Genomic DNA, 21,716 nt, shown 5'->3' with positions numbered 1-21,716 from the left:
CCTGAAAAAGAAAACATAAATCACTACTGTCAGTGCTTTGAATGAGAAATGTTTCTCTTCTCTCTGCTTGAGAACCATTTGAAATTAAATTTCAACTTTATTGTCCAACTCGAGGCCAGAAAATAAACAGTGTAGGGGTGTAACGGTTCACAAAATTCACGGTTCGGTTCAATACGATACACTTGTGTCACGGTTCGGTACGTTTTCGATACAGCAAAAAGAAAGAAATGCCAGAGAAATTTCCTTGATTTTTTTTTTTATTATTTTATTTATTAAAACTAACATCATAAAGTATGATATTTTTTACTTTGAGCAATGATGGAGCTATAATTTACTCTTCTTTTGAGCATATAAAAAAAAAAACAGCTCCTTGGAAAAAATTAAATGTAATATTTTGTGCTTATAAACAAATGTTTATTTTAGTTCAGATTAACATTTGAAGGCAGCAATGTTATTCATAATGTCGAAATAAATCCGACATAACGTTACTTGAAAGCATTATAGCCTACTATTCCTGCCAAACTTCCAAAGTTGCAGTTAGTGTTACTACAGTAAATCCATGGTGAATATTGCAGATCTGTGGACACCGGATAGTTCATTCATTCATGTCACAATGTTTCTTCCTGGTTTCCACGTCAGCGCTGTTTGATCCGTTAATAACGGAGAAATGTGAATGTTTCTCACTAGATCTCGCAGCGATATTATTACTTTAGTGGCGAGTTCAAATGTTTTCTTTACTGGATCTCTTAGCGCTGTGTAGTAGGCTATAAGATCGGCTCGCGCTGCTTTGGTCCAAACTGATAAACAGTCCGTCACGAGTAGCTCAGTTTAGTTCCGCTTATATTGCGTTTGCCAATTGATGTTGTGGTCGCGCCAGCGTCTACATTATGAGCGCGCTCGCGACGCGCTTACATTTGAAATAACCGTTCGGTTTGAAAATGTGTGCCTTGTACCGAACGGTTTAATACGAATACGCGTACCGTTACACCCCTAAAACAGTGACATAATCGATTATGGCACTTTGCCGCATCGATGCTGAATCGTGCATGCCCCGCATTGCGATGCATCGCCGAATCGATTATTGTTGACACCACTAATAACTTTATTTACCACATACATAAGTAGGGCTGGGCGGTATGATGGAATATATCGTTACAGCGGAAGAAAATGTCAACCGCAGAAGTCAACTAGAGCAGTGCAGCACACTGAAAGTTTAGAGAGACGCACATGCTCGCAACGGGGCTTACTTGACAACAAGTTCATATATCAATATTCTAACGAATAGAAATAACCTTAAATAATGTATCTATACGTCTCTTATGTGTACAGTTACTTTCAGAGTGGACGCGCAAGCGGTTGCCGTGGTAATGAATATTTCCAAAATTCCCCAGCTTAACTTCCCATGGAAATTTACCGGAAATTTACCGGAAATTTTCCGCCCCTTTGCAACCCTAGTTATAACTGCTGTGATCTGTGTAACTGTAAGCGGGGTGGCCTACAAACTCCTTAAAGCTGACTTCTGCTGATGAAACTGCAAACTATCTTCAGTAAAAAATGTCTTCAATTTATTATAATTCTGACTCTTGTCTTAAATCAGGGGTGGGGAACGTTGGTCCAGGAGGGCCATTGTCCTGCAGAGTTTAGCTCCAACCCTGAAAAAAAAACTCACCTGATTGTAGCCTTAGTGATCCTAAAGACATTGATTAGCTTGTTCAGGTGTGTTTTGATTAAGGTTGGAACTAAACTCTGCAGGAGAGTGGCCCTTCAGGACCAACGTTCCCCACCCCTGTCTTAAATTGACAGCACATCTAACTCCTGGTCTTAATTATTAAACCTGGTCCTTGGGTCTTTAACTGTTGTAAGCTCATGCTCAATCGGCCCAAAGCCCGGCGTCCGACCAGCGCGGAAGGTCATCGCGCGTTCTGTCCTCACTCATGCAAAGTATTGGTTGGTTAAATTTGTAATACATTAATCATATGTATTTACTCGTTAATTCATCTGACTCCATAAATTAAAGGTTTTTAATAATATCTGTGCCTCATTAAAAGTGAGCAAATGTTTGACTATTCCTTTCAACCATTAAATGAACAATGTCACAATCAGTTAGAATAATCACATATAACAATTTAATATTTCAGATATCAGATATCAATTCCACAATCAATTCAAATATCTAAAACATTGTTATAACATTGGTTACACCAAATAATCTTACCCAGCTTGAGAGAGAGAGAGAGAGAGAGAGAGAGAGAGAGAAAGAGAGAGAAAGAAAGAGAGGGAGAGAGACCTATCCGATCCGCGTCCAGCCTAAAAGAGACCAGAGCGAGAGCAAACACCTTCCTTTTTACTTTCTTGACCGATGACATGGGGGATGGGGGGACCACCCTAAAATGGCTTCTATCAGGCCTTATCTCTGAGTTTTCTCTAAACTTCTATAAACCTTATTTCCTTTTATTTTATATATCTGAATATGAGATATTTGTACCACTCACTTTGAGACATTTCAAATGACACCAAAAACATAAACATTCACATTACACCATGTTCTTGTGTGAGTTCTTTGTTGTTTCTGAGAGGAAGTGATTGTGTGGGGGAAGTCGAATGTTAATTAGTCATCAGGGCCAAAGGAGCAAGCCCCAACTACTAGTCTTACACTGTAAATCCCCTAACACCGTTTAAAAGGTTTGAATGTTATTTGTAAAAGTCAGTCTTTTCATGTAATAGTTGTATCCAAGTACTATTTTTTTTCATCTATATTTATATTAATATGTTTATATCACAATGAATGGAGTAGTAATGGAGTCTTTGTTATTTTCTGACCAAACGTGTCTGTAAAAAAAGTAAAACATGTCTGTTAAAAAATAAGTAAAATTAGAAACCAAAAATATATGTGACCAGAAGAAAAATAATTTATCTTTTACAACATAATGAAATGTCGAGGATATCAAAGGAAAATGTTCTATATATTATAATATTTATTTATCAATTATTTTGCATTTATCACAAAATATAGTGGAAAGGCAACAATATATTAAAAATGAGGCATAGAATAATATGAAAATAATATAAAATAATGTGTTCATCATAAATGGCACTTCAGCAGGATCAACTTTATCAGCAGAGACACACAGTGCAGTCTATACACATTACTTTAGTAACATGACAGAATCTGAAAACAATACATACATACACTAAACAAAATCACTTCATTATCTAATGAATGAACACCATTAGTATGATGCCCTAATATTGGCCCTCAAGGTCTGCGTGTGACTGCAGTGGGCCAGATTTACTAAACAGTGCAAACTGGCGTTAGAGTGCAAAACCATAAAAATGTCTACTGGCAATGCACACATAAAGAACACAAGATGCGGCTGGGTCATTTCCATATTGAGCAACACAATCTACCAAGAACAAATTGGTGTCTGGTTTAAGATGTGCTTTTTTAGGGTGGTAAATAATGGCGTAAATACAAGTAAATTGACTAGTGCAGACCTCTCTTCCCATACATTTTGCATCTGAAATGGAAACGCCTACAAATATAAGTGAAAAAGGTGAAATGCCAAAAGAGGGGTTATGCTGGCACAAGCTATTAGTAAATCTGGACCAAAATATGCATATATCATTATATTCACAAGAAAAATCTGCAGTAATACAGTAATCCACCTCCTTTACTATTTTTGGGTATTTGATTTCTAGATAGTTGGCAGCCCTTAAATTTGCAGTAAGATATTTCTGAGAAAACTGTTGTGAGTGGATTGGACTGAGCAGAACAACACACTTGTAGCCAATCAGCAGTAGGGGGCGTGTCCACTCATGATGGGGAGAAAAGAGAGAGAGTATATCAGTAGTAGGGGGCATGTCCATTAATGATGGGGGAGGAGAGAGGGTGAGCAAGAGGAAGATTTGAAGAAAGACTAGAAAAAGATAAGTCTGAGAGACATTAGAAAAGCTCAGAGGAATATCACTGGAAAATGAAAGGTTTTGATCAGGCAAGAGCTCTAGAACCCGCATTAACCCTTTCGCACGCAAGTTTAAAGGGGACATATCATGCTAAATCCACTTTTTTAGCCCTTAAATGCATTTTGTTGTATATTTGGAGTGTTTAGAAGTATAGAAAAGTTGAAATTATTCTCTTCAGGTGCTTCGTTGATATCTTTATACTCTGTTTTGGCCTTATTTTTCAACCTGTTCCGATTTTTATGTTATCTATGACGTTTTGTGAACTATTATGTCACAGTATTTGCAGCGGAACTGCCAAATAAGGACATTGACTTCCGGCCCAACACTTCGAGCAATTCGCCATTTTTATTTCTCGCTGCAATTTTGTAGTCCAAGCTAAAAGATGCAGAAGTTACGAGAGGGTAAGTTAAAATGTTCGGTTGTTGGATGTAGTAACCCACACGCTTCATTACACCGTCTAATGTAGATGAACTGCCGCGCTTGTGACAGGGCCATAGACTGTGGACAGGGCGCATGTTTAACTGAAAGAACGAGCAGAGAGAGAGAGACCTGGTCGCGCGCGCTCTCTCTCTCTCTTCAGAGCCAGGCGAAAATGTAAACAAGACACCGTCTCCAAACTAGACGCTGTCTTGCTCTCTCTCCCTCGCACATATTAATCAAAATAAATCGACACGGTGGTAAAAGGTCGGAAGACCAAAGTTTCATGTGTAAATACAGTAACACACCATTGCGATACATCCATATGAAGACGTTGTTCTGCAGGTTCGTCGTCTTCATTTTCATCTCGCTCCGACTCTGGCTCGAACATGTAAGGCTGGCTGGACAAGTCTTCCGTTGTTGACATTTTGTTAATAGCGTGTGAATAAAAAGTTTCTGTGCCGCTAGATCAGTGGTCGGGAACCTATGGCTCGCGAGCCACATCTGGCTCTTTGGCAAAAATCATGTGGCTCGCGAGGTCTCTCACCCTTTACCAACAAACCATCGATGAAACAATTAAAACACATCAACAGAGATCGGCTCTCTGCAGAAAAAGCAGCCAATTACAATTCCCTTGTTGTAGTCCAGCCTACTTAAGTTAATTAAAAGTTTATGATAATAATAATATTCAAGTTGTACCGGCAAAAGTGCGTGTTCAGTGCTGTTCGGGAGTGTTCTGTGGTAACCTACAGCTCCTGCACTGGATTCAAGCTGGCGAAAACCATTCTAGAACAGCAGCGAAAATGTAAAAGTAGGCTTTATAAACTTTAAAATATCCTTTTATTGAAACGGGGGCTTTGCTGTGCAAAGAGACATTTGCGCAGAGACCCTTTATGTCCTATAAATGTGTCGTATTTTTTGATAATCCGCGCAGATTTCAGTTGACGATTCTGTTTAAAGTTATTAATAACAAAACATGAATGAATGAGAAAGAAAATAACAGGATGTGCTTTATATTGAAAATAAATATTAAAAGCGTGATAAGTCGCGAAAGAGAACTGAATTCTACTGACAGGACGCTGTGCGCGCGCTCCGAGCGCAACACGGACAAGTAGCCTTTGTCTTCGGTTGCGCGCCTAAGCGGCCAAATAAACAGAAATATTTCAAAATGGCAAGTCGAGTATTCACGTAAACACAGCAGATGTACTCTGTGCATTCACTCTCTCTCTCTCACACACGCACACATAAGAGGATTTATGCTCATCACTTGGTAACTCAACCTCACAGTGAAAGCCCTGCACAATTAATTCCATATTGCAACTAATTTATTGTTTGCTGAATATTTGTTTGTTTTTAGTTGTCTATGGACCTAATAATTAGCCTACTACTGTTGAATTTTTTATTGAAAAAAGCACGTCTTTAATTTATATATATAGCCTATATATATATATATATAATTTTTTTTCTACTGTGGCTCTTTTGGAAAAATGCATTATCCAAAAATGAAAAAATGGCTCTTTGGTCAAAAAAGGTTCCCGACCCCTGCGCTAGATAATCGTATCTCTACTATCAAACTACAAAAATGGCCGAACGGGGTGGAGTTGAACCGAGTGTCACCTCTGCATCCTGGAGAGGGGGCGGGGTATGAAGTGTCTCAATTGTATTTAAAGAGACCGCACCAAAACGAGTTGCTCTCAGACGCACATCAGAAAAGGGGTAGAAAAGGGGCCCGTGGAGCTATAATAATGAGGAATTCAGACCCAAGCATTGCAGTTCTGCTTTAAATAGACTACAAATGTATGATTTATATGTAAAAAGGAACGATTTAAAAGCATAATATGTCTCCTTTAAAATATTCCAGCTGAGTCCCTGGCCTGAGTTTTTTAAGGCGAGCATTATTTTAGAATGCATCACCTTATTATTTCCATTGTGACACGTCATGGTTGTCACGTGATACACCGCAGCCACAATAGTGCTGTATGAAAGATGTATAGCTTTTTAAAAAAAATTATTCAAAATATTCACAAATTTGTTATCTATATTATGAACTCTCTGATATTCTGATTCTCAAATATGTGTAAATGAATGTATTTTGTTATTTTAAAAACGTTATAATGATCATATTAGCTGAGTGCCGCCATGTTAGTTTTTGCCACAATTCAGAGATTCGGATCTGTCAGATTTACAACACATAAATTCATCAGTTTCTCCCAAAATACATGAAAGTAGGCAGATGAACTCGGAGAAGAATAGAGTAAACTTTATAGTTACCTATACAATGTGTATCTGATATGAATGAAACGTGTCATCCAATTATAGGCTAATAGAAAGGATAATCATATCCACTTCCACAGACATCAGTGTCTATTTTACAAGCATACATGTATTGTTTTGCTAGTATTTGTGTATATTGTCTGAAACCTAAAATAAAACATTATGTGGCTGAAAACACGGAATAGTTGTGATATATGTCAAGCGCTGAGCGTGTCCGTCTCTGGCTCAGCTCCAGCCAAAGCGTGAAAGCACATTTTAATTTAACAGTTGATCACGCGATGCACTGAAAGTTCTAATCATGATCTTGTGTGATCATACGCTTCATGGACCAGCCAAGACTGATCACACTGGTGTGAATGTATGCGTCAAAGGGTAAATATTAGAAAAGCTTTCCAGCACTGGAGAGACCTAAAGGAAGGCCTGAAAACATACACAGAGGCAATAGCCAACAATACATTGTATGGGTCAAAATGATCGATTTTTCTTTTATGCCAAATATCATTAGGATATTAAGTAAAGATCATGATCCATGAAGATATTTTGTAAATTTCCTACTGGGCGCACAGATGGACACAAATGCATTTGCTATTTAAACAACGTGGCGCAGGACATGAAAATGATCACTGCTTCAGGCTGAAACTAGCAAAACACAGTTGCATTGCGCTAGATGTGTGATAGGGCCCTTGCTTATACTCTTGTATATGCGTGTTCGTTTGTTGTTCTTTCTTGTCATTCGTTTGTCATCTTTGCTTTCATTTTGCAAAACATTATGATAAGACATCCACTCTTGCATTGTTTGTTTTTGCATTTTGGCGGCGGGGCAATGAAGGGAAGGGTGTGTTTGTTTGGGTTGATTTCAACAGTGTTTCTCTGAAATCGCTCACTGCACCTTTAAATAGAATCACAGTTTGATCAGTGTCTCATGGCGACTCCTGCATACACCACATCTTCCTCCTCTTGAACTCTCTGAAAGAAAACACACATTCACATCACAGATGTAGCTATCAAGAACATTACTGACCATTTATCAGACAGACTTAAAAAAACACACCTGAAATAGTTAACCATGGGTCAATCTTCACACTTCACATTTCAAACTGCTCAAAATTTCCCCAGGGTTAATAATTAATGGGTATTCATAAACTGCCATTCCGCATTCCCTTACAAAAAAGAAGTTTAAGTGCACTATAAGTATACTTCTTTTACACTAAAAATCAGAAAGAATACTTTCAGCCAAATTTTCATTTACTAACCCTCATTTTGTTCTAAACCTGTATGAGTTTCTCTCTTCTGTTGACCACAAAATACTTAATTGAACTTTTAATTCCATATACTCCAACGTGTGACCTTCATTCATCTGAAACTGGTCTTTTAAATGTTAAATGATAGAGATCAACACTATCAGAGAGACTGGAGGATGTGCTGGGTGTCCTTTAACTCGCTTACTATTTATGGGAGATGGTGCATTTTCTTCAATAGCTCCATAACTATGGAATTCTTTAACGATTGATAAATCTTTTAGCATTTTTAAATCTTACCTTAAAACTAATTTTTTTAGGGTAGCTTTTAATTGAATATTTGTATACATTTTTCATTGTGCATTATTTTATATGGGGTCTTTTTGTTGTTTTATTTGTTTCTGTAAAGTGCTTTGAGATGTACAGTTAAAGGCGCTATAGATAAATGTTTGAGAGAGTTTTGGACTGTAAGATTCTGATTAGTTAATGGATGAGGAAACCCCTCTGGGTGTATATTCAATGATGTATAGATATAGTTTTTACTTCAGTGACTAACATCTTGATGTTACATCTGCAGCGATCACCACAAACATACAGGAATGGACGTCTTTACAGCTGACAGCTCACACAGACACAGCAGATAGCGGCAGCTCAACTAACTACACTGCTCACTACAGGAATATTATTACGACTCCGCTTTCATAATAAAAGTCCCTGTTGATTGACCCTTTAATACAATAAAGGTTATTATTATTATTATATAAAAGATGATATTTTGAATAATGCCGGTAACCAGACCGTTGATAATAGCCACTGTCTTCCATAGTAGGAAAAAAATGGCTATCAACAACCAACATTCTTCAAAATATCTTCTTTTATATAATAATAATAATAACCTTTATTGAACTATCACTTTAATTTCAATTAATCATGCAGCCCCACACCACATTGTTTCACAATGTACAGGTTTGACACCGCAATGCAGGGTTAACAGCACAAAAGCGGTGCTAACCCTCCAGAGTAGGGTTTCATAACCTTAGGTAAAAAGCTGTGATAAACCTTTTTCTAAATTACTAATTACAAGTGTGAAACGTTCCTTTACCCCGGGTTAAGAGCTGGGTTTAGAACAACAATAACCTGAGATTAAGAGCAGTGTGAAAAGCCCTAATAAGGGTTTCTGATTTGATGTGTTGCTGATGTGTGTTATAGATCATTACCCAGACACATAAGCACACATATCTGAACTCATACACACAAACACACATCTAGATCCGACTCACTGCTGAAATAATAAACACACACCATATTAAAAATAATAATAATAATTATCTTACCGATTTCATTGCTTTTCTTTTGTAGAATGTTGGATCAGCGTATGTTATTTCTTCACCACTCTGAACTGTTTCAACAATAATGACAAATGTGTAAAAACAACAACAATAGAGGGTGTATCAACGTCACTTTCCCACCGGAATACGACCCTCCTCATCCGGACTGAGTGGCAAAAGAGCTACTGCATGACTCGATTTAATAGGGGAAACCACGAGTAAAACGTACTCGGTTACTAACGTAACCTCGGTTCTCTCTAGAAGAGGGAACGAGTACTGCGTAAGATATCTTACGCTAGGGGGAAAATCCTTTTCCGCGAGATATTGAAGCCAAAAATTATCCTTAATTTTGTAATAATGCAAAACGCGTTGCAGCAGCAATGCAGACATAGGCGAGACAGCTCGCGCGCCTATTGGCTGCTCTGCGGCAACTGCAGCAGCCTATCGAGCGAGGCCTGGCGTGACGTCAGACCCAATCAGGGCACTTCGCGCCCGCTGCGTCACGTCCCGCCGAAATGGGCGTGGTCTAGGCCTATAAATATCGCTCGCAGGCAGCTATTATCTGGTTTTTCATCATCGAAGCAAAGTAGTCCTTATGGGGCGGCTTGTGTCAAAATGATTTACGACTTTGACCTTTGACCTTTTGGCAGGTTGAACTTCCGGTGACCTTATGATTGACAGGTTGAACTTCCGGAATGCGGTCATGGGATTAACCTTAGAGTTCTCAACGGGCCTGAAAATTACAACCCGACCCGACCCGGCCCGTGGCTTTTAAAGCCCGGACCCGATGTAACCCGACACATCAACATGAATTATCTGCCCGAACCCGGCCCGCGGCCCGACGCCGCGTCGGAATTTTTTTTCTCATACACGTAATTATCATGACCAGCAGACGCGAATTAAAATCAACCTTTAATGTTCACACCTTTTAACAATACAAACAACTGAAACAATAAACTTTAAATATATAAATAGGCTGTAGTAGCGATGGTGAATTCACCTGCGGCAAGTTTACTTTTCACCAACTCCATCTCTTCTCCAGGCTAAAGGCGTGCACGCAGCGGCGTCTGCCCCCGCCCCTCTCCATGATGCACGTTGCACGCAGCAGCCAGACTTTCTTTACGGTGAACAGCAGCGATGATTAATAAATGTTTTGTTTTTTTTACTTAGCGGAAAAGATTAAGCCCGAGGTCCGACCCGACCCGAGTCATTTGCTTATATTTTCGACCCGAACCCGGCCCGAACCCGCGGGTCCCGTCGGGTTTGTCGGGCCGACCCGACCCGTTGAGAACTCTAATTAACCTATTGACCCTGCTAGCCTATCGATCATGGGTTTTGACAGTTGCTTTTGCCCCGGTGACCTATGTAGGACTAAATCATAATTTTGACGGGTAGTTATATTTGAACAGATGTTTTTGGCCGTTTGTTTGAACTTTGTCCCAGTTATGTGTGTGCGTGTGTGGTTATATTGCTTGTGCCTGCGCCCCCACCACAGTGAAAGTGAGAAGCGTATGTCACACAAAATAATCTCATCCTTTAAAATAAAACATACATTGAAACCAATTATTTTAGATGAATAAAAGAATATGAAATAAAAAGCTTACTAAAACCAATTATTTTAGATAAAAATTACATCAACAATGTACTCTTTAAAAGTGTATAATCTAAATCAATTTAAGGTTGAAAAAAACATTTAGTTATTTCACATTCCTATCCTTTATATAATTTATAATATAAATTATATAATAATTATCATGCTAAGGTTGTTTTTAAGTGTATAATATAAAAGCTTACTAAAACCAATAGTTTTAGTTTTAGATAAAAGTATATAAAATTGTCTTACCTTATTATAGAAAGTTGAAGTATACCATTGATGTCCACAAAAATGCAATGTATGAATGGATTCAATATTGTTTTACACAACTGAATTCATATAGTCATTCCTGAATGACCTCACACTGTCTCAAAACATAAGGAGCGCGCGCGTGTCTGTGTGTCTATGCGCGCGTCCTCTTCCTGCGAGCTCTGACCCCCCTCCTTACAGTGTAACTGTCAAGTGAATCTCACACTAACAAAAGTTGAAAACATGCCTTTAAAAGTATAATATAAATATCTTATTAATCCAATTGTTTTAGTTTTAGATGAATAAAAAATGACTGAGTTAAAATTAACTCATCAATGTCCATACCATTCATGTCCACAAAAAGAATTAAACTAAAGTTGAAAAACATACCTTTAAAAGTGTATAATATAAAATAAAATATCTTGCTAAAGTTGAAAAACATACCGTTCCTTAAAAGTATAATATAAATATCTTATTGATCCAACTATTTTAGTTTTAGATGAATAAAAAATGACTGAGTTAAAATTAACACATCAATGTCCATACCACTGATGCCCACAAAAATAATTAAACTAAAGTTGATAAACATACCTTTAAAACTGTATAAATGTAATGGTTATAAAATAATTTTACTAAGGTTGAAAAAATATTCAGTTCTTTTAAAAGAATATAACATAAAAAGCTTACTAAAACCAATTGTTTTAGTTAAAAGTAAATAAAATCATCTTACCTTATTTTAGAGAGAAAGTTGAAGAAGTGGCTCCTAACACATCATTGTCCATTGATGTCCACAAAAAATGCAATGTATGAATGGATTCAAAATTGTTTTACACAACTGAATTCATATAGTCATTCCTGAATGTCTCTCAAAGCACCGTCTCAAAACATAGGGAGGCGCGCGGTATGTGTGTCAAAAAGTAAAACACGTGTGTGTGTGTGTGTGTGTGTGTGTGTGTGTGTGTGTGTGTGTGTGTGTGTGTGTGTGTGTGTGTGTGTGTGTGTGTGTGTGTGTGTGTGTGTGTGCGCGCCCCTTCACATGTGAGCTTTGACCCCTCTCCTTCGCATACCAGAGCACAGTGAAAGTGAGGAAGGGGTTTCCTAATATCACACTCACAAAAGTTGAAAAACATACTGTTCCTTAAAAGTGTATAAATAAAATGGTTATATAAATATACTGAAACCAATTATTTTAGATGAATAAATAAAATTCATCTTACATGTTTAGAGTTACAACTCTTGAACTTACATGTTCAAGAAGCTGTTGAGAGCTATAAATCACAGAGTGGTTCTCTCTCACACCAGCGTCTCTGACTCAGAGGGGTGTATTCAGTGATGGGATGAGACATTTTGAATGGTGTGTTAAACTTATAATCCTAAATGTTTAAATGACATCTTTTAAAAATAAAAGATGTTTTAAATAAATTATTAAAAGTCTTAATAAAAACAAATATTTTACAACGATGGTCTGTGGAAAAATTTGACTTGAACAAAGTATTTTTATTTATTTATCATGGGTATGTCAAATCACTTGAAAATTGAAGTGTCACAAGTCATCTCACGCCTGTGAAATATTCAGTAATTTCTTAAGTTGTATCTGTGAGAAAATGACAACCACATAGGCCTATCTTCAGAGAGAGCAACCATGAAAACATTTAGAAACTGGGAATCTTCCAGAAATAAGGTCCTTCCGATCAGCGCTGAGAAAGAAGTTACTGGACAATAATGATAGCTTCAGAATATCGGATGACAGATGAGTCTCTGTGCATCGTGTCAGAGCGTATGTCATGTTAGTCTGCTAACGCCTTTACAGAGCCAAAAGTTTTGTACACACAAAATTTATTTCAAATCATAATCGTAAAAGTTTACATTAGATATTTTAAAAGATTGTTTAAATTATATCTTTAAAGTTTGAATACATACTCATCTTCTATTTATCTGTACTTATGTATGATATAAATTATTTTGTTTAACGGTGACCTAAAGTATAATTGTTATTAAACAATGTCTGTTCAAAACTTTAGGTGGTCGTCTTAAATCTAATTTATATGAAAAAGATTCAATCAGCATATTTTTTTCCATGCTGGGTTTCAATTTTTATGGTGGGGGCTTTCCATAGCTATCCCGTACACCTAAAAACGACCATCACAGAAAACTACATTAAAAATGAAATAAATAAATCATTTTATAAAATGTAAACAAAGTTTTAGCTAAATAAAAACACCTTACATTTCCAGAGAGGTGAAGTAGTTCTTTATGCAATGATAAAAACGATCCAAAAAAGCAAATAGTTTAAGTTGTCATAAACAGAACAAAACAAAACAAATCCTTCAGTGATAAACTACAGTGTGAACTGAAGCTTCAGGATATAGGGCGACAGAACAGATGAGTCTCGGCGGACAATGTCGCAGTAAATCTAGTCTGCTAACGCCTTTCCAGAGTACATCCAGAGTTTACACTAATTTCATTTAAAAGCATAACCTTAAAAGTTTAAATCAAATCTTTAAAGTTTTATTAAAACCATATCTTCTATTTATCTTCTTAGAAGACTTAGGTATTATTGTTACTAAACAGCGTCTGTTCAAAAACTTTAGATTGTTACATACAACATACAACATGAAACATGTTGTCAAGGTTTGTCACAATGTTTTTTAAGAAATCCTAGGACTTCACGTTGCTCTTATTTAGTCAAAGTTGTATCATTTGGAAAATCAAAGTAAAAATCATACATCGTCTTAATTCAGAGTATAAGTATAAGATCGTATAAGATCATTTTTACTTGTATCTCCCGAACTACCCTTAATCAGTGCGGAAACACACAAGGTGAAACCCTTTACTGAGAATATACTATCGGTTATCTACTCAAAATATATGTAGAAGTTTCAAATGTTAGCATTTGTTGATGGTGGTCGCATGAACAGACTTTGGGGAGATCTATAGCAGACCTATATAGCAGTCCCAAAAGAATTTCTCCCATCTAGCGATTCTTCCATCCACTCGCTTTTTGCAACTTTGGTAAATGTGCCAAGAAGCTATGACAACATGTCTTCCAATAGCACTTCATCGAGTTTAACTATACATGTTCTACCGTTATGCTGCCTATATAATGATTTACACAACCAAGCTCGTCATTTAGACCGTAACTTTGACTTACCCGTCGAGAAGAACGCAGGCAACTTCCCTTTCAAAGTCTTTCTCCTTCATTAGCTCTTTCCACCTGGGAAATTTATTTATTTACATCCCGATCAATTAAATTTCTGCTTTTGGGCGACGAGGATTCCTTCTCCTGCATAACTTTGATCCTGCATAATAATTTATCGTGCAGTGCGGCCTTTCAAATGTGCCAGGGGCAGTATTTTCAAATTTTCATCCAGGCTGCCCCGGGTTCGACTCCCGGTATGGGAAGACAATTTTTTTACATCGCCAACAAAACTCAAGTTATTCAAGTTCATCAATAATCATTTTTAGTTATGCATAGTCTTAGAGGCCTACACGAAGTGCAGAAACAAGCAGTTTCTTGAAGATTCGGTACTGAATCATTTTCACAAATACAATTATTGAATTCAGAAAATTTCACTATGGAATATTTACTTTATCTATCATAATTTCAATTTAGTACGTCATCATTTAAACTTTTCATCTCATAATTATGACGCATAGTCATAATTTTTATTTCAACTTTTTAATTCAGAATTACAATTTTTGTCAATTACGCCTTTTTAATGTAATAATTCAAACCTTTTTAAGTCATCATTTGGTTGTTGACTATAGTAGTGCTGATGATGAAATGTGTCGAGTTAGGCTAGCGCTTTTTGTACCTCTCTGGTCTTTTTCAAGATGGCGGAACGACACGGAAGCTTCCTTGGACATACCCGCCCCATGTAAATAAAGATAAGAAATGATCTGATTTTAAGAAAGATCATTTTACACCCGTGAGGACATATTTTATGAATACAGACAATGATTTTAGCTAATAAAATACCATTTTTCAACCCGAGCGAATCTACACATGAGAGGCCTTCAGAAGTCATAACTTCAGCGGCTTAGGCCCATTGGTGTAGGTATTTGTAAAAATCAAATACTCTATTACACTTTTTAAAGTTAGAATAAAAAGACCTGTAGTGTTGTCTGACACAAGGCCATTAACTTGTTTTATAAATGTACTTGGCTTATTTCTACAAATATAAACCTGATAAATATGGACTGAATACACGATTAAACAAGATCATTTTTAAGAAAAAAGAAAAAACAGTGATTCGATGGCTAAGTTTCAGGCATAGTGCAACCACGCAATGTTAGATTTCTCTAATCTCTAATTCATCTCACTCACAACGCACAACTTTGTAAATAAACATTTTCAAACTGCAATTACACCATATTTTATTCATATTATGTTGATTTAAAGCTTTTTGTTTGTTATTAACTAATACCTTTATCTTTTAACATCCGGCACAAAATGAAAGAGATGAATTATTTGAAAAAAGGAATATTCACAATCTACAGTTAGATTTTCTCCTACTTAGTATCTGTGGGTGTATTTTTACACACTCTTGTAAAGACTATGGACTAACTTTAAAACAATCTTTATACAGGAATGAAACGTGTCCATGTAAGATTCAAAAGACCTGTAGCGACAATTTACCATCTTGTCCCTTAGAGGTGTTTGTAGGGCTATCTGACGCGTGGTTCCAAACAAATACACTTCCAGTCCAATACTGCATTTGTCTTCTTTATTCTGGCTCAGTTCTGATGCTCAAACACTTTGTAATCAACAGTTAGCATGTTTTTACATGATTCATGATCCTCACGGTCAAAAATCGTTTGCTTCCCCATTACACCTGCCCTCTCTTGCTCTCTGATTAAATATATACCCTAAACCCATACTCCACCCAGTGTTCTCCAGTGGAACTACAACAAACATTTAAAATAGAGCATAATGGCTCTTACACCAAATCACTAAGAAAAGAGCCGTTTATAATAAATACACAAAAGGTTCCAAATGATGATGGTTTTATTACTCCGCTAGATTTAGTCATCTTGTTCAGATAGTAGGCGACACTGTTTCACATGTTGTATGTTGGACCGTATGTGTTTTAGATGAAAACGTTTCTTTGAGAGCCGTCTATAGAAATAAATGACGCTTAAGAATTTAAGCGATAGTCTTTCTGTTTGACTAAATTGATATGAATCACACAAATACGAATCACACAAAAGTACATGCTGTTTTACACTTAAACTATTGCACCGAGAGAGGCATATTCATCAAAGTTCCACACTTTGGTAAAACCTGCAGATAAAATTGCACGAATAGTAAATTCTAATTCTTCATCACCATGAGCCATTTAAAAACATACACAGAAAAAGCCACTATAGTGATCAGTTTTGACTTTTGGGGGTTTTGTCATTGACATTTTTTGCTTCTTTTTGTTTTTGTACAGTTTGCAAAAAGTATATAGTCTCAGAGCGTGGTCAAACATGTTCATATAGGAATGTATCCTATACTTTATAGGTCCTTCTAGTATGAGAGTGTTTAGTATGAGAGTGAATCTTTCTGCTATGTCTACGAAACATCGACGTGAAAGATGAGTATTGCTGTTTTTTCTGTTACCTATTACAGTTTAAACTCGTCTAACTATTACACTTATTTTGTTATTATACACAGTTAAGCTAATGAATTACGGTTGATAAGTGTTATATTCATGTGAAAGGGGGGATGATTCATTTTTTATTCCGTCCACACCAGAGTTTTAGGCATCCGTCTTTTAGGCCCGATCCAGAAAACAGACGTTGTGTCTTAATAATTGCTCTTCTTTTTATGATCTTCTTTTTATTCTGCATAATGCTGAAATATTTTAACCTATCGTCAATTTCAAGCGTTAGATAAATCGTCTAACTATTATATCTTGTTTATACCTGGATTCTTGTTTAACAGCGCTATTGTTCTCGGCCTCATCAAAGTTCACATAGTTTTCACCGACTCTGAAACAAGACCAAATATTAGTTGCTCTTATTTAATTTTGGTTACATTGTTTTTATGCATCATGTTAAATGTAAATTTTATGATAGGAAAGTACGGACAGCGCCTTTGACCAATCCTCTACATATGGGGCACTTGCTCAGAGAAGGCGCACATTCTTTGCACACAACTAGGTGACCACAGGGGATGAAGACAATGTTCACTTCCTTATCCATGCAAACTTTGCAGATGCGCTCCTCTTGAAGTCTTCTTAACTGTTCCTCCATAGGCAAGTCTGAAAGATCTTGACTCGGTGATGCAGCTTCATTTGTCTGGGCCGACAGGCCACACTCAAATTCCATCTCTAAAGCAGACGTCACCACAGGATTGTTCTCTTGTTCTCTCACAAATTCTCTCGAGTTGCTGTCTCCATTAGTCAATAGCCGCTCAAATAGTCTTGGAAATCTTGCTTGAATCTGATGGACAAACTCTTGGCCCTTTTCTTGCAGCAGGTATTCACATCTTGGAAACCACTTGGCATGTTCTACCCATGGATCATCACCAGACTCCCAACATCTGAGTCCACCATCGCAACAAAAGCACTTCACGTCATCATTACGACCAACATAGTAAAAACCAGCCTTAGCCAATTGGTCTGGTCGAACAGTTATTCTTGAGGGCCAGTTGACAAATGTGAGCAACCGGTCTTCACACTGTTGCATTGCCGATCCATTGGAAAGGATAGATAAAGGTACATTATCTGCACGGTCACCTCGAACGAAGCGGCAGTTGGGGTAATGCCTCTGGTGTTCTGATACTGCCAGATCTCCCGGTTCCCAGTTGCTAAGCTGGCCTCCACAACTGAAGCAAGCCACTCTGTCGCCCTGGCCAAGGTAGTAGAAACCACTTTTGGCAAGCTCGGCCGGAGCTACTGGTGCAAGAGTCCAATTCTGAAAGGTGTCAAGGCGTTCCTGTTCCCGACGCATGTCAGGATTCTGACAAGCCGGAGGGCGCTGGTGAGACATATCCATGTTTAAGTAAACTCCTCCGTTTGGCCTGATACGGATGCCGTGGTGGTCGATGTAACGGGTGTCGCAGGGGTGGAAAGAGGATGGCTTCGTTGCGAAGCGGGGAAAGGGCACTTTTGATGAAGACATAAAAATGGGACCACAGGGCGTATCCACTCAAGCCCTTCTCTCTGCCGGACATCCCATGACTAGTGTCTAGTCGTCCATGACAGAACACATCATCTTATTAAAAAATGTAATGAGAACAAAGAACAACACCACAAAATGTCCTTTCTTCTGTACACGGCGGGCAAATTAGTTGTATCATTTGATATGATACAACTGTATTGCCGCCTCGGAAATACGGTAATTAAAATGCAGAAAACAAATATGTAAATATTGAAATATTCTAAATATTACTCTAAATATTATTATTATAATACTATTTTTATGAGCTCAGACATGACCGCATGACTTTTTGTAATTTTTATTTCAACATTATACTTTCATACATTGAAGAAGAAATTTGAGTGAAAGACATTTACAGATGGTCTAACCAGAATAGAAAATCTCTGCAGGCTATCATGTTTTGCTCCAGGGTATAGTTGACCAGACTTTCAACTAATTCACCAACGTCAGTTTTTGCATTTTTTGACACCAGTGACACACAGAGATCCGTTACAAATGTCCATATAGCGAGAATTTCTGTGATTTCGAATTCGTCGCAACATCCACCCAACACATCCAGAACTTTTCTGAGGATTACGCCGATCGGCTCTTTGCCGTTAAAAAACATGGGTGTTACATCAGGCCATGGCTTTGTCAAGCCTCTTACGACGTCCATTTCATTTTTGAGATTTGTCACACGTTTGGTATCCTGCGCACAATCTTTTTTCATATCACACGCAGCGTCGATGATCCTGTGCATCAAGCCAACCATTTGGCCTCTAAAATGATCTTTAAACATAGAGTCCAGCGCAGCTCTTAAACGACACTCTTTGCCCGTGGCACACTCACACACCGGAGGATAATTGTACCCCGTATCGCCAGAACTGGACGGGGAGTCGTTCTCCATCAGGTTTTGCGCCGCCATTTTTTCAGCTTTTCGACGAGTCTCCTGAATCTCCTGGAATGTTCCTGGAATCTCCCTTGCGGTGCAATCGTGCGTTAATGCTCGGAAGTTTGTGGGTCAGAAGTTTGCGTCAGGCTCAGACAAACAGGACTTTCAACTTTTGTTGCAGTGGCGTAGCAGTCCGAGGCTAGTAGAGCTAGAGTAGAGCGTGCAATGTTCTGAAATATTTATCAGGCTGGGGTCCACCCACCCCGCTGGAGGGGCTGAATAGGGGTTGTCATCAGGAAAGCCATAAATAACTAGGTCCTGCATAAACAACAAGTCCTGGGTCCAAGTCCTATCCAAGTCCTCCAGAGAGAAGAATAGAATAGAAGAATAGAATAGAATCGGGCATTTATATAGCGCTTTCATATGTACTACTGTACACCCAAAGCGCTTTACAATCATATCAGGGGATCTCTCCTCAACCACCACCAGTGTGCAGCATCCACTTGGATGATGCGACGGCAGCCACAGTACAACGGCGCCAGTGCGCTCACCACACACCAGCTATAGGTGGAGAGAGGAGAGAGAGTGATAGAGCCAATTCAATGTAAGGGGATTATTAGGAGAGAAGTTTATTATTTTCACTCAATCCAGTTACAAAATCTGATTAAACATTACATGGGTGAATTGTTCAACATAAGTTCTGTAACACACATTAGAAAGTAGGATGTATTTCATTTTAGTTTTTCTTCAAACAATGAGACAAAAGTAGCTTTGTATGCACAGATTTTGAGAAAGAGACATCCTTGTCTTTATTTTTAAAAACATAGAACCAGAGAACAGAGAACCTTGTGCGGCATATCCGCATAAAGGGTTAACATATACATTTTAGCATTATTTAAAAACTAGGATGATATAATAATATAATGTAAATGTCTCACGTGAAGATTTTATCAAATCAAGCCAATTCATGCGAATACTGTCGTATATGACCAAAGAGATATATAAAAAATATGATATCCGGGGGGAAAGTGTAAAGAAAACGCCATACAAAACATTACATTCACACTCGGCAATTCGATAAGTGTTAAAAGTGTAAGGAAAATAGACAGGCTACAATAGATTGAGAATGGTGATGTTAAAAATTGTTAAACAGGGTGTTTCAGAAGAAATGCAAAGATGTGCTTTTTACGAACGCCCGCTCTATACGTGACGTCACATCTCCGCGTTGCTGTTTTGGCACGCTTTATGGAAGTTTGAATCGTTCAGTCATACACACAAGTGCAGCGATGGAGCGCGTGAACATGAGCAGTGTGAGAGGATTCCTGAGATCTTGCGACGATCTGACTGAGAAAATTCGCTGTTTAATACAGAAGAAACTCATCAAGAAGTACTTGAGCAGGTAATATTATGCGCTTACGATGCAATGTGTGGGAGTGACGCAGTATCCAGAGGTTGAATTGTAAAAAAACTAAAAAACCTATTTTATGCGTGGATTAAAGAATAGAATAAAAACAAATAGGCATTTATTGAAGACATATTTTTTATATCATTGTAGAATGTATTTCTCTCTCACTAGCCTATGGACAAACAATCCCATGCATGCCAAACTATCATTTGGCATAACTAATCATTATCAACATATTTTTTGATAAAAGAGTTCCAAATGATAATTTTAAGCGCTCCAAAGTTCACTTTGTCCACAAAAAGGAACTTAGCCTTAATTTACTGAAGGCTATGGATGTTAGGTAAATATGTTTATTAAATTGTACACATTCATTCATGTACACGTTATGTGTTTCTTCTCCTCTCACATTAAATCACAATTTAGAAAAAAAAGAAATTAGAAAAAAGTTGATTAGTTTGATTATTTTTGTCATTGTTTAACATTTCTCAAAACATTTCTGTCAAATATGAAATGTTTAGTTTAGCTACTTGCACCTTATCTCACACTTTGACCGTTATCAGCTATTATCAGATAGTATTGTCCTAACATAGACTATTATTGTTATTGGCCTAACATAGACTATTGTTTTAACTCTGGTTTAACTTGCTGTGCGTCTGTTCACCGGCCAGCATGTGCTCTAACACTGCAGCATCAGCCGCTTCATTGACTTTGAACTGGTGTATGAATGTGTTTATTTTATGTTAACTTTATTTTTGCTATTGTACATACATTTTATTCTTCTAACTGTTTTTCTTTGGTTAACACAGTTGGAGAAGAACAACAGGGAGGTTGGAAGACACAGTAGAGGAACTACAGAATAAATATGGAGAGAAAACAGCATTAAAAAGGATCAAGTCCATAGTGAAAAAAATCAGAAAAAAGAATATCAAACGTAGGAAAAGATTTATAATTTACTTTGTTAGTAGTCAATATGGTTCTCAATCTTCAATAAGCTTTACTATAATGTTTACATGGTTTTGGTTGTGTATTTAATTGTTAATTTTTTAACAGATGGTGACGTTCAAACGCTGAGCGTTCAAACACATTCTGGAAACATGACAAATCAACAGCCTAACAACCTTCCACAACGACAGCATAATAATACTACATCATTCGGACAGCCATTAATTCAGAACCCTAATCAGCTTAACTTCACAATTGCCCAGAAGAATGGTGGGACAATAGTTAC

The 21,716-nt window shown here is 37.4% G+C and overlaps 3 protein-coding genes across 3 annotated transcripts in view; all 3 read right to left on the bottom strand.

The window, feature by feature from the left end:
* Window positions 1-21,716, bottom strand: part of LOC309476195 (uncharacterized protein) — a 65,952-nt gene that overhangs the window by 22,200 nt on the left and 22,036 nt on the right. The gene's annotated exons all lie outside the window — the stretch shown is intronic.
* LOC309476157 (natural killer cell receptor 2B4-like) overlaps window positions 7,300-21,716 on the bottom strand; it is a 32,413-nt gene continuing 17,996 nt past the window's right edge. Inside the window, exons 5-6 of the mRNA XM_082139383.1 lie at window positions 9,227-9,291; window positions 7,300-7,620 (exon numbers count right to left, since the gene is read on the bottom strand). Of these exons, the coding sequence (XP_081995509.1) occupies window positions 7,567-7,620; window positions 9,227-9,291 (119 nt within the window). The 3' untranslated portion in view covers window positions 7,300-7,566. The remainder of the gene's footprint in view (window positions 7,621-9,226; window positions 9,292-21,716) is intronic.
* On the bottom strand, window positions 15,258-18,506 carry LOC309476110 (putative inhibitor of apoptosis). The gene is made up of 2 exons (XM_082139302.1): window positions 16,010-18,506; window positions 15,258-15,685 (listed from the first exon to the last, which is right to left on the bottom strand). Exon 1 carries the CDS (start codon window positions 18,171-18,173, stop codon window positions 17,118-17,120), a length of 1,056 nt encoding a protein of 351 aa, XP_081995428.1. The 5' UTR covers window positions 18,174-18,506; the 3' UTR covers window positions 15,258-15,685; window positions 16,010-17,117.

This window comes from Leuciscus leuciscus, assembly GCF_965113295.1.
Source record: "Leuciscus leuciscus genome assembly, chromosome: 15".
NCBI classification, from domain to species: Eukaryota; Metazoa; Chordata; class Actinopteri; order Cypriniformes; family Leuciscidae; genus Leuciscus; species Leuciscus leuciscus.
This window is presented reverse-complemented; position numbering and strand designations above follow the sequence as displayed.

What these genes read in the sequence shown, in the direction of transcription:
- LOC309476110 (XM_082139302.1), bottom strand. Translation starts at nt 18,173, where the DNA reads ATGTCTTCATCAAAAGTGCCCTTTCCCCGCTTCGCAACGAAGCCATCC.